The sequence below is a fragment of the Artemia sp. Qi Xiang Cuo genome, chromosome 3 (genome assembly GCF_049724085.1).
Source record: "Artemia sp. Qi Xiang Cuo chromosome 3, ASM4972408v1, whole genome shotgun sequence".
Lineage (NCBI taxonomy): Eukaryota > Metazoa > Arthropoda > Branchiopoda > Anostraca > Artemiidae > Artemia > Artemia sp. Qi Xiang Cuo.
This window is the reverse complement of record NC_142796.1, coordinates 39387995-39403785: the sequence shown is the minus strand read 5'-3', so window position 1 is coordinate 39403785 and position 15791 is coordinate 39387995. Positions and strand designations below refer to the sequence as shown.

Genomic DNA, 15791 nt, shown 5'->3' with positions numbered 1-15791 from the left:
GCCCCTAGGCTCTAGGGTTTTGTGTCAACCCCGAAGGCCTTGTTATATGATCTTCGGACTATGTTGAAAAAAAATGACTATCTCAAAATTTCCAACAATTTCCCTCTGCGCTCTTTACTTAAGCAGCGCTATTGCGCTGCCTATGATAATAATACAGTAATTATAGGTAATCATTTGGTAGTTATTATAACAATAATCCTGAAATAGATGCAAAGAATAAGTTTTTCTGTCGTCATGACAACCATACAAATTCAGGATCCAATTCTTTACCAGACATTGTAGATTGAAGTTAGGCGACTTCTACTATCCAACTTACCGCCAAAAGCTTTTTATATATAGCCACCTTTCGAACCAAATAGCGACATCGTATTCGGGCCTTTTCGTCGTCAAGTAAATGGTGAACAATGACATCCGTCAAGCCTTCCCTGAAGCAGAATAAACAATCAGAACGGGTCTTGTACATACACAACCAATACATCAATTTAAAACAAGAATTAAACTAATCAGCTAAGGTTAAATGTGAGGACAGGTACAGAAAAACGAAAGGGGAACCCCAAATAGCTCTAGAAAACTTTTGTTCAACGAATTTTTCCCCATAATTACCGCGGAAGAGCTATTTTAAAAGCTACAAATTTATTTTCTAATTTTGACCAAACAATTAAGGTATGCGGCGTTAGAATGGGTTGTGAGCCCCCTCCCCCCTCTAAATAAATAGTAGGACAAGAAAATTCACTACAAAAACGTAACTAAAAGTCTCCCTCCCAAGGAATAATTTCTGGAAGCAAGATTTAAAAATATACAACAATTTTATAATGGGATACGAACGGAAACCATGGATAGGTACCCATAACAGTCATTTGATATTTAAGTCATTTCATATAAGTCATTTGATATAATAAGTAATTTTCACACCACCAAAAAAATAAAACAGCTACTTGGTAGAATAAATCCCATGGATTTGGGGCAATGTATACTAATTTAATAGGGTACAGGCTCCATACAACAATAAATAATAATTGATACCTACTAACTGTTCATAGAGAATAAGGCCCATTTTTTTTCTCTTTTTTTTTTTGCTGTTTCAGAAGGTCATATTTGCTAATAATTTCTTCTTTATGTATGTACCCCGACAATCAAGGCCGTATCCAGAAGGAGGGGAGGGGGTCTACCGAGTTTGAAACGCTCCCCCCGAAATCTTTGTCTGACTCGCAAAACGTAACAAAAATGCATATACTTAAACAAATTCTTTATGCGTTAAAAAAATGTGCACCCCCTCCCTGAACAAAAATTCTGGATACTCCCTTGTCGATAAAGCTTTAATTGACATAGAATATTACAGATTTACTCGAGTTGAGTTTACCACCATTTAAGATTTTCATACTGGACGCGACCATGCACCTTATTTTCTAGTTTAATGTTCATTTATTCTTACTCAGAATGACGGCACTGATTTATTACTGGTTCAGCGATTTAACAGATCTAACATATATTTTGAAAAAAAATAAGGTACCCCTTAGCCAAAACTTGGCTTATAAATAATACTAGATTACATTAGGTTTTTTTACACAGCCTTGTGCGGCCGTATCCAGAATTGTGTTTCTAGAGTGAAACCAAGGGGGAGGGGAGAAGAAGATAAGTTCGTTAAACGGTTTTTGTCTCTTGCAGTCAAATTTAACTGAAATTGCAGCCTTTTATGTATTTTCGGGCACTGTAATAAGGTAGGGGGGTAGGGATGATCAAATCTAAACTCCTCAGTGGTTTTGACCTTGTAGCATGGGTTGAACAGTGTTTCACCACTAGAATAACTGTGTCTAGGCCGTCTGAGTAGCGTTGTCTAAGATTGTTGTTGTCACCTCATCATTGAGCTCTATGCCTGAAATTACCTTAACGAATTTCTCTGAAAACAAAAAACCCATAGCATATCTTCTTCTTCTTCGTTTCATGTCCATTCTTCTGCGCCATCTGATCTGCACTTATCATTGACATCCTCAATACAGGAATACAATTTGACCCATTGAATAATCAATAACTGTGTTATTTACCACATTTGATATTGAAGAGATTCAGCGGAAGAAAGAAAGAAAATACGAATCAGCCGCGGTAATCAAAAGACGATATGTAACAATTTTTGTTAAAGTGAATTTTTTCACCCACCCTATCAAATAATTAACTATAATCGACTGATTCCCTCCGCTTTGTTATTTGTCTCCGGATATTGGATAATTCCAGACAAGTCTGCAGATAATTAGAAGTTATTTTTTTCCAAAATGCATTATATTTCCTTTTCTCTAAAGCAGAAATAGTGGGTATTTTTTACCTTCCAAGTAAAAATTATGCCTGTTTATCTTGAAGGTCATATAAAAACTTAGCTTGTTCTAAAAGTTGTTCACCAATAACTATCGAAAACCCCGAAACATTTTCTTGAGTTGTCTCCTTCTTCTGTAAACTGTATATCGTTCAACATGCCACGTTTTGAAACATTGTGCCGAAAATTAAAAGGAGCCGTGACGCAACAAATTAGCAGATCTGAGACGCGTCAATCAAGAACCATTAAAATAAAATTTGATTATCTGAATATGTCAAGTAGACACTTCACAGCCATATACTACTAATAACTCACCACAGTACCATGCCACCTGAGGCCGACACAGCTAAGCATGCTCCTTCTCCATCCCACCCATGTATATTCAAAACCTCCCTCTTTAAACCCTCACATGAACCCAGGAACAACAACCATAAATTAAAACCAAAAATTAAACAAAATAGAGAATTTAACTTTTAATAACAAAGACCTCCAGATGCAGTTGTGGAGTTCTTGGGAGTAACATGCGGAACATTAAAAAAAAAAAGAAGGAAGAAACATGGGTGAAAAACCGGCAGAAATTAACTATAACACGTGGCACCAAACAGCTTAAGAAGGTTTGTCTTTGGGAATCAACAGATTGTCAATCTTTGAATTTCTGCGCACGAAAGGCGTTGTCAAGTTTAACTGATTAGATTTATATTCACGGTTCAACGTTGAAGCACTAACAAAAACGTATCACTGCCCTAAATATTTCCGATTTCCTAAACAACCAAAAGAAAAATCGCAGAAAATCGCCGTTTCCAGGACTGAACATGAATGAAGACGAGCCCGGATGGGGAAAAACAAATTATATTTTGTCATCCTTGGTATTTCAATACAAAACTAATACTTAAAACCGTTAAAAAAAGACTATATTATTAAAAAAGAATACACACAAAAAAGTGACTTTGATTTGCATTCACATCAGAGAGAGCAAAGGTTCATAGACGCAAAAAATTAGTACAGCCAGTTATGAGTTAGGTTACAAAGGGTAAAGACCCTATAGGGTGAAATATGCTTCCACTACAGAGTAATCTGTTCTAATTGGAAAACTAAGCAGTCAAACGGTTCAAGTCTTTTGAGAGCACCATAGCCTCTCTAGGCTTTTCTCCAAACTCCACCCATGTGGTGTGCAATGCTTAATCTCCGACCTGTTGTTAAAATACTGACTTAAAGTCAGTTGCATTCTAAATATTCAGTCTACAAGTTCTGTTTTAAAAATAAGGAACAACTTGTCCCTAAGAGACACCCCCCACCCTAACATGAAAAAGTTTCCAGAATAACATTTGGTGTATCAAAAACCCACATCCAACATTCCTTCAACACCCCTTCCTTCGTAAATTCTAGTTGTGCTAGGAACACAAGCCAATATCCATTTAAAGAGTGGGGCACGAATTATACATGGGCTATAAAATATCCAAAACATCTTCACAATTTGGGGAGGAGAGGGGATAAAATAAGCGTAATATATAAAACAAGTAACACAAGTAATTAAATATGATTTAATAAATTAATATAAGTAAATATGTAAATGAGTAATATCAGTTCCTTGATTACTGGAATAATGAAAGCAATAAAACTATATTGCCGATTCTTTTTTCTTTTTTTTTAGTTCTTAATTTTAAGAAATATTGCTAAGATACGTTATACCTAACACTACATTATTTATTAAAATCAAAACCATACAGACATCTGAAGTTAAAATAATACCAAGAAAGGAAAAAAAAATAGTAATAATAAAGATTATACCTAAACGCATAGCGTTCCCTATAAAGTCCATGGACAGTATTAAAGTACAGTTGATAAACAGCAAGTGTTCCATCTTGACTCCCAATGGCCTAAAATGAAATTAAAAAAAGGCTGATATGAGACAAACATCCTCAATAAAATTTTGAAATTAACAGAAAAAAATAGAAAAACCTTAAATAGGAAACTTTTTGTTGAGAAGGAAGAATGAAAATAAAAATTAGCTACGGCTAATAGCATTTTCGTTGAAATGTTGCAATCCGTCCTATCAAGCAAAATAAAATTAATTAGCTGATTTAATCTGTCTCCTCTTTTATTTGGGTCTTAAAGAACAAAAACCACCCCCCTCTTCAGAATGAATATATTAGTGTATGATACTGATGAGGAGTAGCAAATCTAATTTTTTTTTAATCAGAATTCTTGAAAAAAATATTTGGACTATTTTGCCCCCTCGACTTAGCATAGGTCTAGTTCATACCTTAAAACCAATTTTTTTTAAAGATTTTTCTCTGGGTTGTTTAAAAATCTAAAGTATTATAAAATCTAAAAACAGAAGCATCAAAATACCTTTAAAACATATATTTTTTTGAAAAAAGGGTTTTATCTCAAAATTTACTACAAACATGATGAACAAAAAAGTCGAATGATAAATAGAGAGGGGTAGAGCAGGAGCGTTCGCAGATGTGTGGGTATTTGGTGCTGCAATGAGTTATTTAAAACTGAAGTAGTAGATTTATTTCTATTTTTGTTTTTTACCGGCTTTAACTTGTTGCTTTTTATCTTTCCCCATTTTGTCTTTCATCTGTTCTACGATTGTTCTGTATTATGGCAGGAACAAATAGAGAGGAAAATCGCTCTTTACTAAACGACTTTTATAGCTAGCTGAAAGATACTAAGCTTTCCATAGTTTATTTCCATTATTAGCAAATAGCAGAAAAAAGCCAGACCCTTATTCACTAGAACATAAGAATTGGCTAGATTTGAAAAGCCAACTCAGAACTCTAATGGAAAGTAATTCAAGCTTGTGGTTTTTGGCACTAAATTCAAATTATTACGCTCACGAATATAATTTTTCTTCATTTTGTATGAATTACATCAAGAGATTGATGGAATCTTTGAGAAACTTGTAACATAATGACTGAGACAACAGTGGTTTATGCATAAGAATGAATTATAACAACGGAAGCGCGGTCAGTTTTGAATAACTTGCTTATTTCTCGTTATTCCTAACTAGCCAGAACAATTTTCACAAGCCTGTCTTATAGGCCAGCTTCGCTTTCCATTGGTGCTTCACGATTGGTACTTTTTTGCTAAGTATTGTCACAAAAACCCTCTTTAAGACTGTGCTCTTCCATAGACTATACTAGTTTTAGTTGAAGAAAGATCAAAAGAGAGCGATGAGAGGGTAAAAGCAAAGAGAATGTTACTTTCTATGACAAACTTACAACTTGGTTTAAAGGTGAGTGACCGGCTAATCCCCATATCCAATTATCATGTTCAATGACAGTACTCAAGGCAGCTCCTTCTGCGCTAAAGACACAGCAGCCATTATTTGACCCAGCCACAAGCAGATATTCTGAGCCTCCATGGTTAAACTTCGACATCCGACAAGTCATAAATCCAAGAGCTTTATCTTTTGTCACCATTTCTGATGTACTATAGAAAGCCATATTTTGACCCCAGTCAGTGGCACACAATACTTCTTCCTCTTCTTCTCTATTATGTGAAAAATATATATTAATAATCATAAGTATACTAACCTAAGATCTTTAGATAGGAATCAGCATGTTTTTATCCAGGGAGAATTTTCAATCTCAAAACATTTGAAAGTCCATATTAAAGAGTAAGGGTAAACTACAAAGGTAGAAGCTGGCAATAGTGTAGACAAAAAAACCGGAGACGCCATCTAGCGCTTGGTGTTTCTCAGGGTTCGATCCAGAGTTTGTATATGAAAAAATAATTAAAGACTGTTAGTTCAATTTTGATCGTCTTTTCTATCCTTTGAAAGGTTCATTATACACAAACTGCTACTTACATTGTCCCTACGTACTTATTCGCAATCCCACGCTCCCAAACGCTATATACAGATACAATATATCGCGATCGCCGCGTGAAAACCTCGTATAAGTCAATCTTAGCGAAATTTAGTTAAGAGAAGTCTCATCTGTGTGTTTTTTTTTTATCTGCGTTAAATGGTAAAAAAAAAAAATCTACGATCTTTTGTTAAAAAGTTATTAGCAATGGGCATACCTCGTATTTTTTACATACCCGTAAAAAATTTATACGTGTTTTGCTTCGTCTGCTACCACCAGGGTTCCTTCAATACGAGGTTTGCGTCGTAGCTCTACATACTTGCGGAAAACTTACGAGGTTTCCGTTCCCTATTGTTTCTTCACTATCATCACTATTTACTATGAGCTCAACAGAAAAATGAATAATACTAATATCTCTTATGGACGAAAAATGCTGCAAACAGCACTGGAAAAGCAAAAGGTAAGTCATTACTAGTTTTCGTTGGTTAACTAAGGTACGGGGAATGGTACTTTGGTATTTTTTTTTTTACAGTAGTCTACAGAACAAGCAATTCAAAGTAGTTTGAATTTGGAAAATGGACAGAGTTTTCTTACTTTTGACCTTTTTCTTTACTTCTTTAGGCTGTTTTCTCTACAATTCACAGTTTTTTCTTAAGAAAAGCGACTGCCCCAGTTCTGTTTTAATTTACATGAAGTGAGAATAAAAATCCAGAAAAGCAAGCAGAAAACCATTCTTCTCAATTCCAATCTAAGCGTTTCTCACAGTTATATTTTCCTTCTGCTGCATTTGGAGGACAGACAAAAGCAGAAATTGTTAGGGTACGTCTTCACTACCTTAAAATGGACTTTTCCGCAAACGTGTTTTGCTATGAAGGTGCCATTTTTCTGGGGGGGGGACATGCCCCTGGTCTGGATGTGCTATAAGATCCATGTTTTGTTAGGTGGCAATAATTATAGAAATCAATATTCTACTTTCGGATGTTGCAGAAAATCTTTGCATAATGTGCTTTTCAAATAAAATAGGAAAAACTTCAGGTAAACTATTGTTTGCAAACGCATGCCATCAAAAGTAATTGGCATTTGATTATTTTTGAATGAACGAATTATGTATTTAAATAAAAAAATATTTTTATATCCTATACAATGGCATTTTGCAACATTTATCAGCTAAACAACCATTATCTTTATCACATATGGTAGATGAAATAGTTAAAAGCTAAATTGGCATTGACCAAGAAGCAAAGGTAAGGAACACGGGCAGAATAACTAATGCTAAAAAATAGGAATTTCCCTTGAGTAGCATTACCATCTTAAATTCTAGTTAAAAAAAAAGAACAGATATTATAAAAATTATTTAACAGCTAGAACCAAGAGCTGGTATGACCTTAGGTGCAGGCTAGAACATAGACCAAATCATATCTTGCATGTCAGCTATGAATTAATGAATTTATTGTAAACCCGTCAAGTTTAGGCGAGAAACACAGACGGATTAAAAATAAAAGAAAATAATAAAATGAAAAACGAAAAGACACTTCAACAGAAACAATAATGAAAAAGAAAGAAAAACGAAACAAGACACTTACACTTAACCTAACAAGGAGAAAAGAAAATTCACATTACTGATGAAAACTGTTGGGTTAGTAGGGGCCACCACTGATGAGTTTGACGATTATTATTCTCTTTTTTTCTGCCGCTTTCAGTGGATCCGTGATATTGTAAATCCTGATTATTTTTGTATTCCTGGTCCAAGGTGGGAGTCAAAATATTTTTGGGAGTCTGAGTAAATATTTTGCGAACCGGAAAGAAGTGCTGCGGATTTTATTTTTATCGGTTTGAGTAAATGTTTTCCAAAAAGGTGTACAGTATAGAATGCGAGGAGTTGCAATCGCATTGTACAATGTGGCAAGGATGGATCTATTGAAACAAAGTTTTGCCTTGATAAATGTCGCACAAGCAGTGCACGGCGTTGTATATGTGAAAGTAGAAACTGACGTGTGTGTTTAATAAAAGTGTTAATCGGGAGTCCGAGGTGGGTTATGTGGTTAGACGGTTTGATTGGCGTGTTGTCAAGAAAGATGCTAAGATTTTGGGTTTTATCTTTCCAATAAAACAATACTACCTCCGATTTTCAAGGATTAAATTCAAGTCCAATCCTAGCATACCCCTCGGCCAGCACTCCAAAAATCTCTGGAATCCGTTGCAATGTGCGACTCACATTCAGGATGTCGACTGCGTAGCAGACCAACGACAAGTTTAAAGCCCGTAAAATGCATGATGATGGGCATTGTGCTTGAGCATCCAGGACGTATTTGTTGCATAATGTGGGGGACGTTACAGCTCCGTGTCTGTCTCCTTTTCTTACCGGGATCAGTCATTCACGTGGTGTAAGAGGTGAAAATTTTTCTGGAGACAATTTCAGCCGAGCTTTAAGTCCCGAATACATATCACGTAGTGCCGTGATAATAGCGCGGTTCACCCCTCTTTTTGCTGCAAAAATGATCATTGCAGCGTGTATTAAAGAACTGAAAGCCCTGCGTATGTCATGTCCAGCTAGTATTAGGCTGTCTCCACATTTATCTGCATTAATAAGGGCATTAGCCACAGCTACAAGAGCATCCGTACATCTCACCCTAGGCTGGAGGCCAAACTGATTAGGAGTCAGATAACATTTTCCCGTTAATTCATCAATAAAAATCAATTCGAACAGCTTGCAGAGAGTAGGGGAGACAGTAATAGGGCGAAAGGACGAGCACTGTCTGGACAGCTTGCCTTTCTTCGGTATTGGTCCTAGATCCCCAACTCGGAAAGTAGACGGTACCACTCCCTGAGTAAAAATCATCTGCATGCAGTTGTATATGATTTCAGAGCTGAGTTCCCACATGCTTGAGATGCATTGCACTTATATAATCAATCCCGAGGGACGGTTTTTGCTTCAGTTGTTTAATAGCACGTTCAACAGCCGAAAAAAGGACGACAAAATCATTAGGAGGCATCCCAGCAAGAAATGTATATAATTCCTGCTCAAACCTCCGCTCCAAACCTGCATCCATAGGCAAGAACTCCGACTCGAAGTGGGCATACCACTCCAACGCCGGGATATCACCCGTGGACGCCGGTGAGGTAGAGGAGGCTGCCGATCGGGGTACTAGCTTTCACAGCTCATTTGGGTTCTCACTTACCTTTGCAGAAGTTTCCTCAACTATCTTTTTACGATGTTTAGCTAAGGTATCAGCGAACGCTTTCTTTGTTGATTTGCGAATCTGGCTTACGACACCCTGCTTTGGCTGGCAGCAATCCTTCCAAATATGAAACCAGAATTTAGCTTGGGAGCATGACTCAACCAGTGCCGCATTTTCAGACCATTTTCGGACGATGCCCGTGGTAATACGAGTAAGAGGTACTGCAGCGTTCTCAGCAGTTAGAAGTGCGTGGCAAATTTCAGCGCAGTAAACGTTCAGCAACGTTCTCACATCCTCGCCTTGTAGTGAATTACGGCATAGTAGGTGAAATGGGGAATGGATTTTATGAAAAATAGCATCTGATACTTCAATAAATTTCTGAAATCCGGAACAAAAGCTGAAGTAACCAGCACGGACACCAAAAGGTGTGAAAATTCAGAACTGTCTAAACTATGCTGGTATGCCCAATAGGTTTGGCATTTACTGCTGTAGATTTTAAAAGAACATCAAACATGTCTTAAGTGATGATAACCTTACAAACAGATGAGTCTCAGACTGAAAGCCTGGGTATCCTGTGCCATGGCTACCACTTCCCAATAGACATTTTGGCTACCCAAACCTAGCAGTTTGTAACATAGCAGTATAAAGTAATTCATCAGTAAAACATCATTTTGGATAGCTGCATGGCAAAAATGTCTGTTGGGAAGGACCATTCTTTGAGGCCCAGTTTAACTAGAGTGCTGATTCTTTGTGGCTCAGTTTAGCTAAAGTGTTGATTTACTGAAAAATGCATAAAAAGCAAAAAATCAGGTAGGCTACAATAAAATATGTGCATCAATGTTTCAGTGATCTGAGGCTGAATCCCTCCCAATATCCACTTTCAAGTTTAAAGCTATTTCTTATACACGACAATGCCAGACAATACATACCCTTTTTTACTAACTCAGATGGTAAAGAAGATAAAGGTGCAGTTTAGTTCCCCATGTAGTGTAGGGTTCTGCACCTGTATAAATAGAATTGGGATACACAGTAAAAAGTGAGTTGTTTATATTCTGCTTCTATTGAACAGTAGCTTATCTGTGAAACTTTACAGCCCAATTGACAGAATAATATACTACTACTACTACTACTAACAACAACTCGCCGCAGCACCAAGTCACCTGAGCCCAACATAGCTACACACGCTCTTCTTCCATCCCAATCTATTCAAAGCCTCCCTTTTTACACCCTCCCAGGAAGTTCCCATTTCCTTTAAATCTATCTTTATGACACCCCCATGCCCAGACGAGGACGACCTGCTTTCCGTTTAGCCTTAGACGGTTTGCTGAAAAGGACAATCTTCGACAATCTGTCAACCTTCATCCGCACAACGTGCCCTAGCCACCTCAACCTTTCTTTCATTATAGCCCTAGAAAGAGGTATTGAACCACATTTTTCGTACAGCCTACTGTTTGAAATACGGTCAGCCAGCCGGGTGCCGAGAACAATCCGTATGCAATTTCTCTGAAAAACATCTAGAAATCTTCATCCGCTTTTCGGAACGTCCATGCTTCGGAGCCATATTTGACCACTGTCATCACTGTAGCTTCTAATATTCTAACCTTGGTTTGCAGACTTATCTTCCTATTCTTCGAAACTTTTTTTCACTGTGAAAAAACACCCTGATTCTTAGCTAATCTACTTTTAACATCTTTACTGCTCCCACCATCATTACTAATAATACTACCAAGGTAAGTGAAGGCGCCCACCTGATCAATCTTGTCGTTACCCAACGTCACCATTTCATCTTCACTTATTCCTAGCCTTTGTGACTTAGTCTTCTTAACATTAATTTTCAAACCTATTCTAGCACCCTGAATCCACAAAACCTCTAAAAGTTCGTTCATTTTGGTCAAACTTTGATCTAGGATGCTTAAATCATCAGCATAATCTAAGTCCAGGATACTTTTTCCTCTCCATTTGATTCTGTGATCTCCCATTGCCATTCCTGTGCTCCTTAAGACAAAGTCCATAAAAATAATCCATATAAAGGGGGATAAGGCACAACCCTGCTTAACTCCTGATTTAATATAAAACCAGCTGCTAACCTTAACCGCAGCAGTGTTATTCTCGTAAATAGCACTAATCACTTTAATGTATATGTCTGGCATACCATACAAGGATAACACTTTGCTAAAGCTCTTCTATCAACAGAATCGAACGCCTGCTCTTGTTTTATAAAACTGAGAACCAAAGATGTTTGACAACTCAGGCACTTCTCAATTATTAACCTAAGAGTGAAAATTTGGTCGACACATCCTCTAACTTTTCTAAAACCGCACTGTTCTTCTCTCAAAATTTGTCTACAACTTCTCTCAGTCTATCATATTACTAAGTAATTTGCTACCTACAGAGACCAGACTAATGCCTCGATAATTACCACACTCACTCTCATCACCTTTCTTATAGAGTGGTCTAATTATGGTTTTCCTAAAATCGTTAGGAACTTTCCCTTTTCAAAGAATCAAAATCATAATCTTCAGTAACTTATTTCTAAACTCTGAGCCACTATATTTAAGAAATCCATTTACCACACTATCAGCACCTGGAGCCTTATTATTTTTTTAATTCTTTTAGTACTGTCACTAATTCTTCCTCACAAAACAAATCTTTCTTCACATCCTAGATATCACAAACTTTTTCATTTTCCTCTATATCTTAATTTGTGATTCTAGGTTGCAATACTACATTCTCAAAATAGTTCACCTATCTTTCTTTAACTCTTTCTTTATGACTAAGGAATGCCCCGTTCCTATGTTTACCGATAACAACTTAAGATTGACTACTCCCGGTCAATTTATTAACATGCCAGTACAATATTTTACGGTTATGCCGTCTAGATGCATCTCCCAGATCCTCGGCAATTTTATCCATGGCCTCCACTTCACACCTCCTTATTTTATATTTTAATGCTTTCTCCACTTTCTTTACATTCCTTTTGTTTTTGTATGACCTATCATTCAGGTAATTCTTGTACAAGTCCCTTCTCCTTTCTACTAAACATAAAGCTTTTTCACTAATATTCTTAGCTACAGTCATAGCTGTCTTCCCTAAGATACCTTCAGCAAAAAAAAATATTCCAACCATCTTCCACATTGTCAAATTTTAAACTCTCAAGTTTAGTATTCAACTGTTCCTGGAAAGTTTCTCTCAAATTCTCATCCTGGAGTCTACCAACATCGTAACTTCCTGGGAGGTAGTTACTCTTCCGAAATTTCAGCTGTAAATTAACCCTAGACACTACTAGATGGTGGTCTTTACTTTTAACCTAAATAAAAGCACTCCTATATACCCTAGTATCTAGTATTGGTCCTACCAGTCTTCGGTTTACAATAACATAATCAACGAAATCTGCTGTCTTACCATCACGTGAATACCATGTTAACTTATGAGCCATTTTATGGCCAAACGCCGTGTTGGTTACAACTAGATTGTTATGCCTACAAAATTGCAAAAGTCTGTATCCATTACTGTTTTCTTTTCCTGAACTAAATTTACCTAGGCTAAGATGCCATCTATCACTATTTCTACCGACCTGGGCATTAAAATCTCTTAGTAAAAACATCATATTTCTACCTGGGACCCTGTCTATTTGCTCCTGTAACTGAAAGTAAAATCCATCTGAGTCACTAGTATCTCCATCAGTTGGTTCAACAGGGGCATATACTAGAGTTAAAAAATAAAATTTACATAACTGTGTCATATGAAAAGTCAATGAAAAGACAAATATATAAGAGCCAATACTGAACACCTTCTTATCACCAAACTCAATAATATGGCTTTGATATACTGACACCCAATGAGATGTAAAGTCAAATATTGGCACCTGATTGATCGCACACAAGAGCCACTATAGTTCCACCAGCTACAGTCAGCTTTTCAACTACAAAAGGCTAACTTCTTCAACCTTTCAGCAGAAGTAGCATGATTCACAAAGAAATATCCAACTGGCTGCTTCCAATCACACATAGTGCCTTGGCCATAAATACTAAAGCTTGTTATTCTATTTCTTCTACAGTGCTCAGCCATAAATCTATGGCTCAATTTATGGGTAAAGTATGGTAAGGTAAAACAGTTCGTAGAAATGAGGAAATAACCGAACAACAGATGGCTTCAATTTCGTGTGCTCATGGAGTATATGGGAGTGTCATTATCTCTTAGCGGAATAACCTTTGGTCTCTGAGGAAAGCATTGTCAGTTATTGGAGGTATTGCCTCACTAAAGTTGGGTTCAGACAATATGTAAAAAAAATCTTTAAATATAAATAAAGAAAAGTCATGGATAAGTATTTTATTTTATTCTGTAACTAAGTAGCTAAGTACTGAATTGAATAAAAGGACAAACCCACAGAGCTGTGTCAATTTAGTAGCACTTTGGTTATTATGAACTTGAACTGCAACTATTACCAGTTACATTACTGCTTTGCCAAGGCAATGAGCCTTATTTTTGCAATATATTATTATTGTTATAAAACATTAATATCTGGCTGCTGTGGCTTAGTAAGTCAGTGCATGTTTAAACACTGGCATACAAAAGGGGCATTGCCGAAGCATCAAAACAAAAAGAAGGGTGTACAAGGCATTATTTATCCTGATGTTTAATTTCGCAACAAGCTTTGATTCATAATCACTGACAGTAGGCTAGTTCACATGAGTAATTTGGCTGAGTACTGAGTAATTTGATTGGAATTTCAACAATGTGATTTTTTTTTTAGGTGCTTTCACTGCCTAGCCTTCCCAATGTTCCTGCGTCTGATAAGGAGGCATTGTGCCATGATTCACCACTTAAAGCTAAGAATACCTCAGAGAAGGAGAGTGAACATCTTGAAGAAGAATTTAGTCAAAGTGCTAGACAAAACTTTGCTGAGTTGCTTCTGGTGTCATGTGAACATTTGGATTTGATGGAAAAACCTACTGTTGAAGTTTCAGCCCAAGTTGAAAACCAGTTTCTACTGGAAAGTGTAAGCTTTAACCAGTTGTTGCCAGTTGAAAAGGGTCCTCATAATGACATTCATAATGGCATTGCTGGAGGTTTACAGTCTGGAATGGAAATAAATGAAGCCAGCTTGAGAGAAGCTGCATCCCATGACAATTCTGCAAATTTCGAGAGAAGTGTGACTGAAATCCCTGAAAGTGTTTCTGATTTAGAAAGTGGTACTGAGCAGTCAATAAATGAAATCCTAGGATATCGCAAGAGCAAAGGAAAATTGGTTTCTTGTCTCCTGGAAAAATTGGTTTTATGAAGGTACGAGGTATGAACGCGACGACCGCGATATATATATATATATATATATATATATATATATATATATATATATATATATATATATATATATATATATATATATATATATATATATATATATATATATATATTTATATATATATATATATATATATATTCATCGAGTCGATAGATTCAGTCCTGAATAAAATCAGCGTCCCATTTCATTTCCTTCAGAAGTCACTCAAGTTACCTCAAAAAGAGGTTTCGATCTGTCTACATATATATATGATATATATTGTGCAGAAATCTGCCATGCTCTCCGCTTCGCAGAAAAACAAGCTGTTCCTTTGCAACGAATTCGTAAAGGAATCATTCCCGGGTGGTCGTCAAATCCAGATCTCGTCATTTCATGTAGTCAAGCAAAATTTTGGTTTTCAGTATGGAAAGAGTGTGGACGTCCGAATATGGATCTTGTGAACAGCATACGGATCTTTACGAAGCGAAAGTTTTCTAAGGCCCTGGATCGGCATCGGAAAAATCTAGTCAATCATTATACTGGTCATGCCAATCAAGACAGAAGTAGGAAATTCTACTTAGTCTCTCGTTCTGCGAAACATTCTTCGTCACCATCCCCAGCCGACATCCCTGAAGATGAATGGTATGCCCATTATGAATCGGAGTTCTCAGTCCCTGACCCCTCCATAGAACAATCTTAAGAGGCTGCCTTAGATTAGTTTCTAACTTCTCACCCCGATGAAGATTTTATCGTCAGTACCCGCTCTGTTGAAGATGCCATCTGTAAACTCAAATGGAAAGGCTCATCGGGCATTCACGAAGTTAGTGCAATCACCTGAAACACGGAAGCAATATTCTCACGGCAAATCTCTCTATGCTTATGCAGATAGTGTCTGCGCATGAAATTGTTCCTGCATCTTTCTGTATCGGATATCTGACCCTCATTTCCAAAAAGGGAGTATCTGAAATTCAATGTACAGCATTCCGTCCAATAACTGTAGCTACGTCACTGTGCAAGCTCTTCGAGTTACTGTTTATACAGGAACTCGAAAAAGTATGCCACACTCCTCGGCATCAGTTCGGCTTCAAGTGAGGAACTGGATGTGCTGATGCCTTAACAGTCGTTGCTAATGTCTTGATAGATGCTGAATCTTCTGGAGAAAGCCTTTCTTTGGCAGGACACGACATTAGACGCGCATTCGACTCTCT

The 15791-nt window shown here is 36.9% G+C and overlaps 1 protein-coding gene across 1 annotated transcript in view; it reads right to left on the bottom strand.

Annotated features, from left to right (window-relative positions):
* The window catches only part of Oseg1 (intraflagellar transport protein Oseg1), a 55732-nt gene that overhangs the window by 16880 nt on the left and 23061 nt on the right, over positions 1-15791 (bottom strand). The window contains exons 6-8 of the mRNA XM_089086909.1: positions 5536-5806; positions 4094-4182; positions 317-425 (exon numbers count right to left, since the gene is read on the bottom strand). Of these exons, the coding sequence (XP_088943035.1) occupies positions 317-425; positions 4094-4182; positions 5536-5806 (469 nt within the window). The remainder of the gene's footprint in view (positions 1-316; positions 426-4093; positions 4183-5535; positions 5807-15791) is intronic.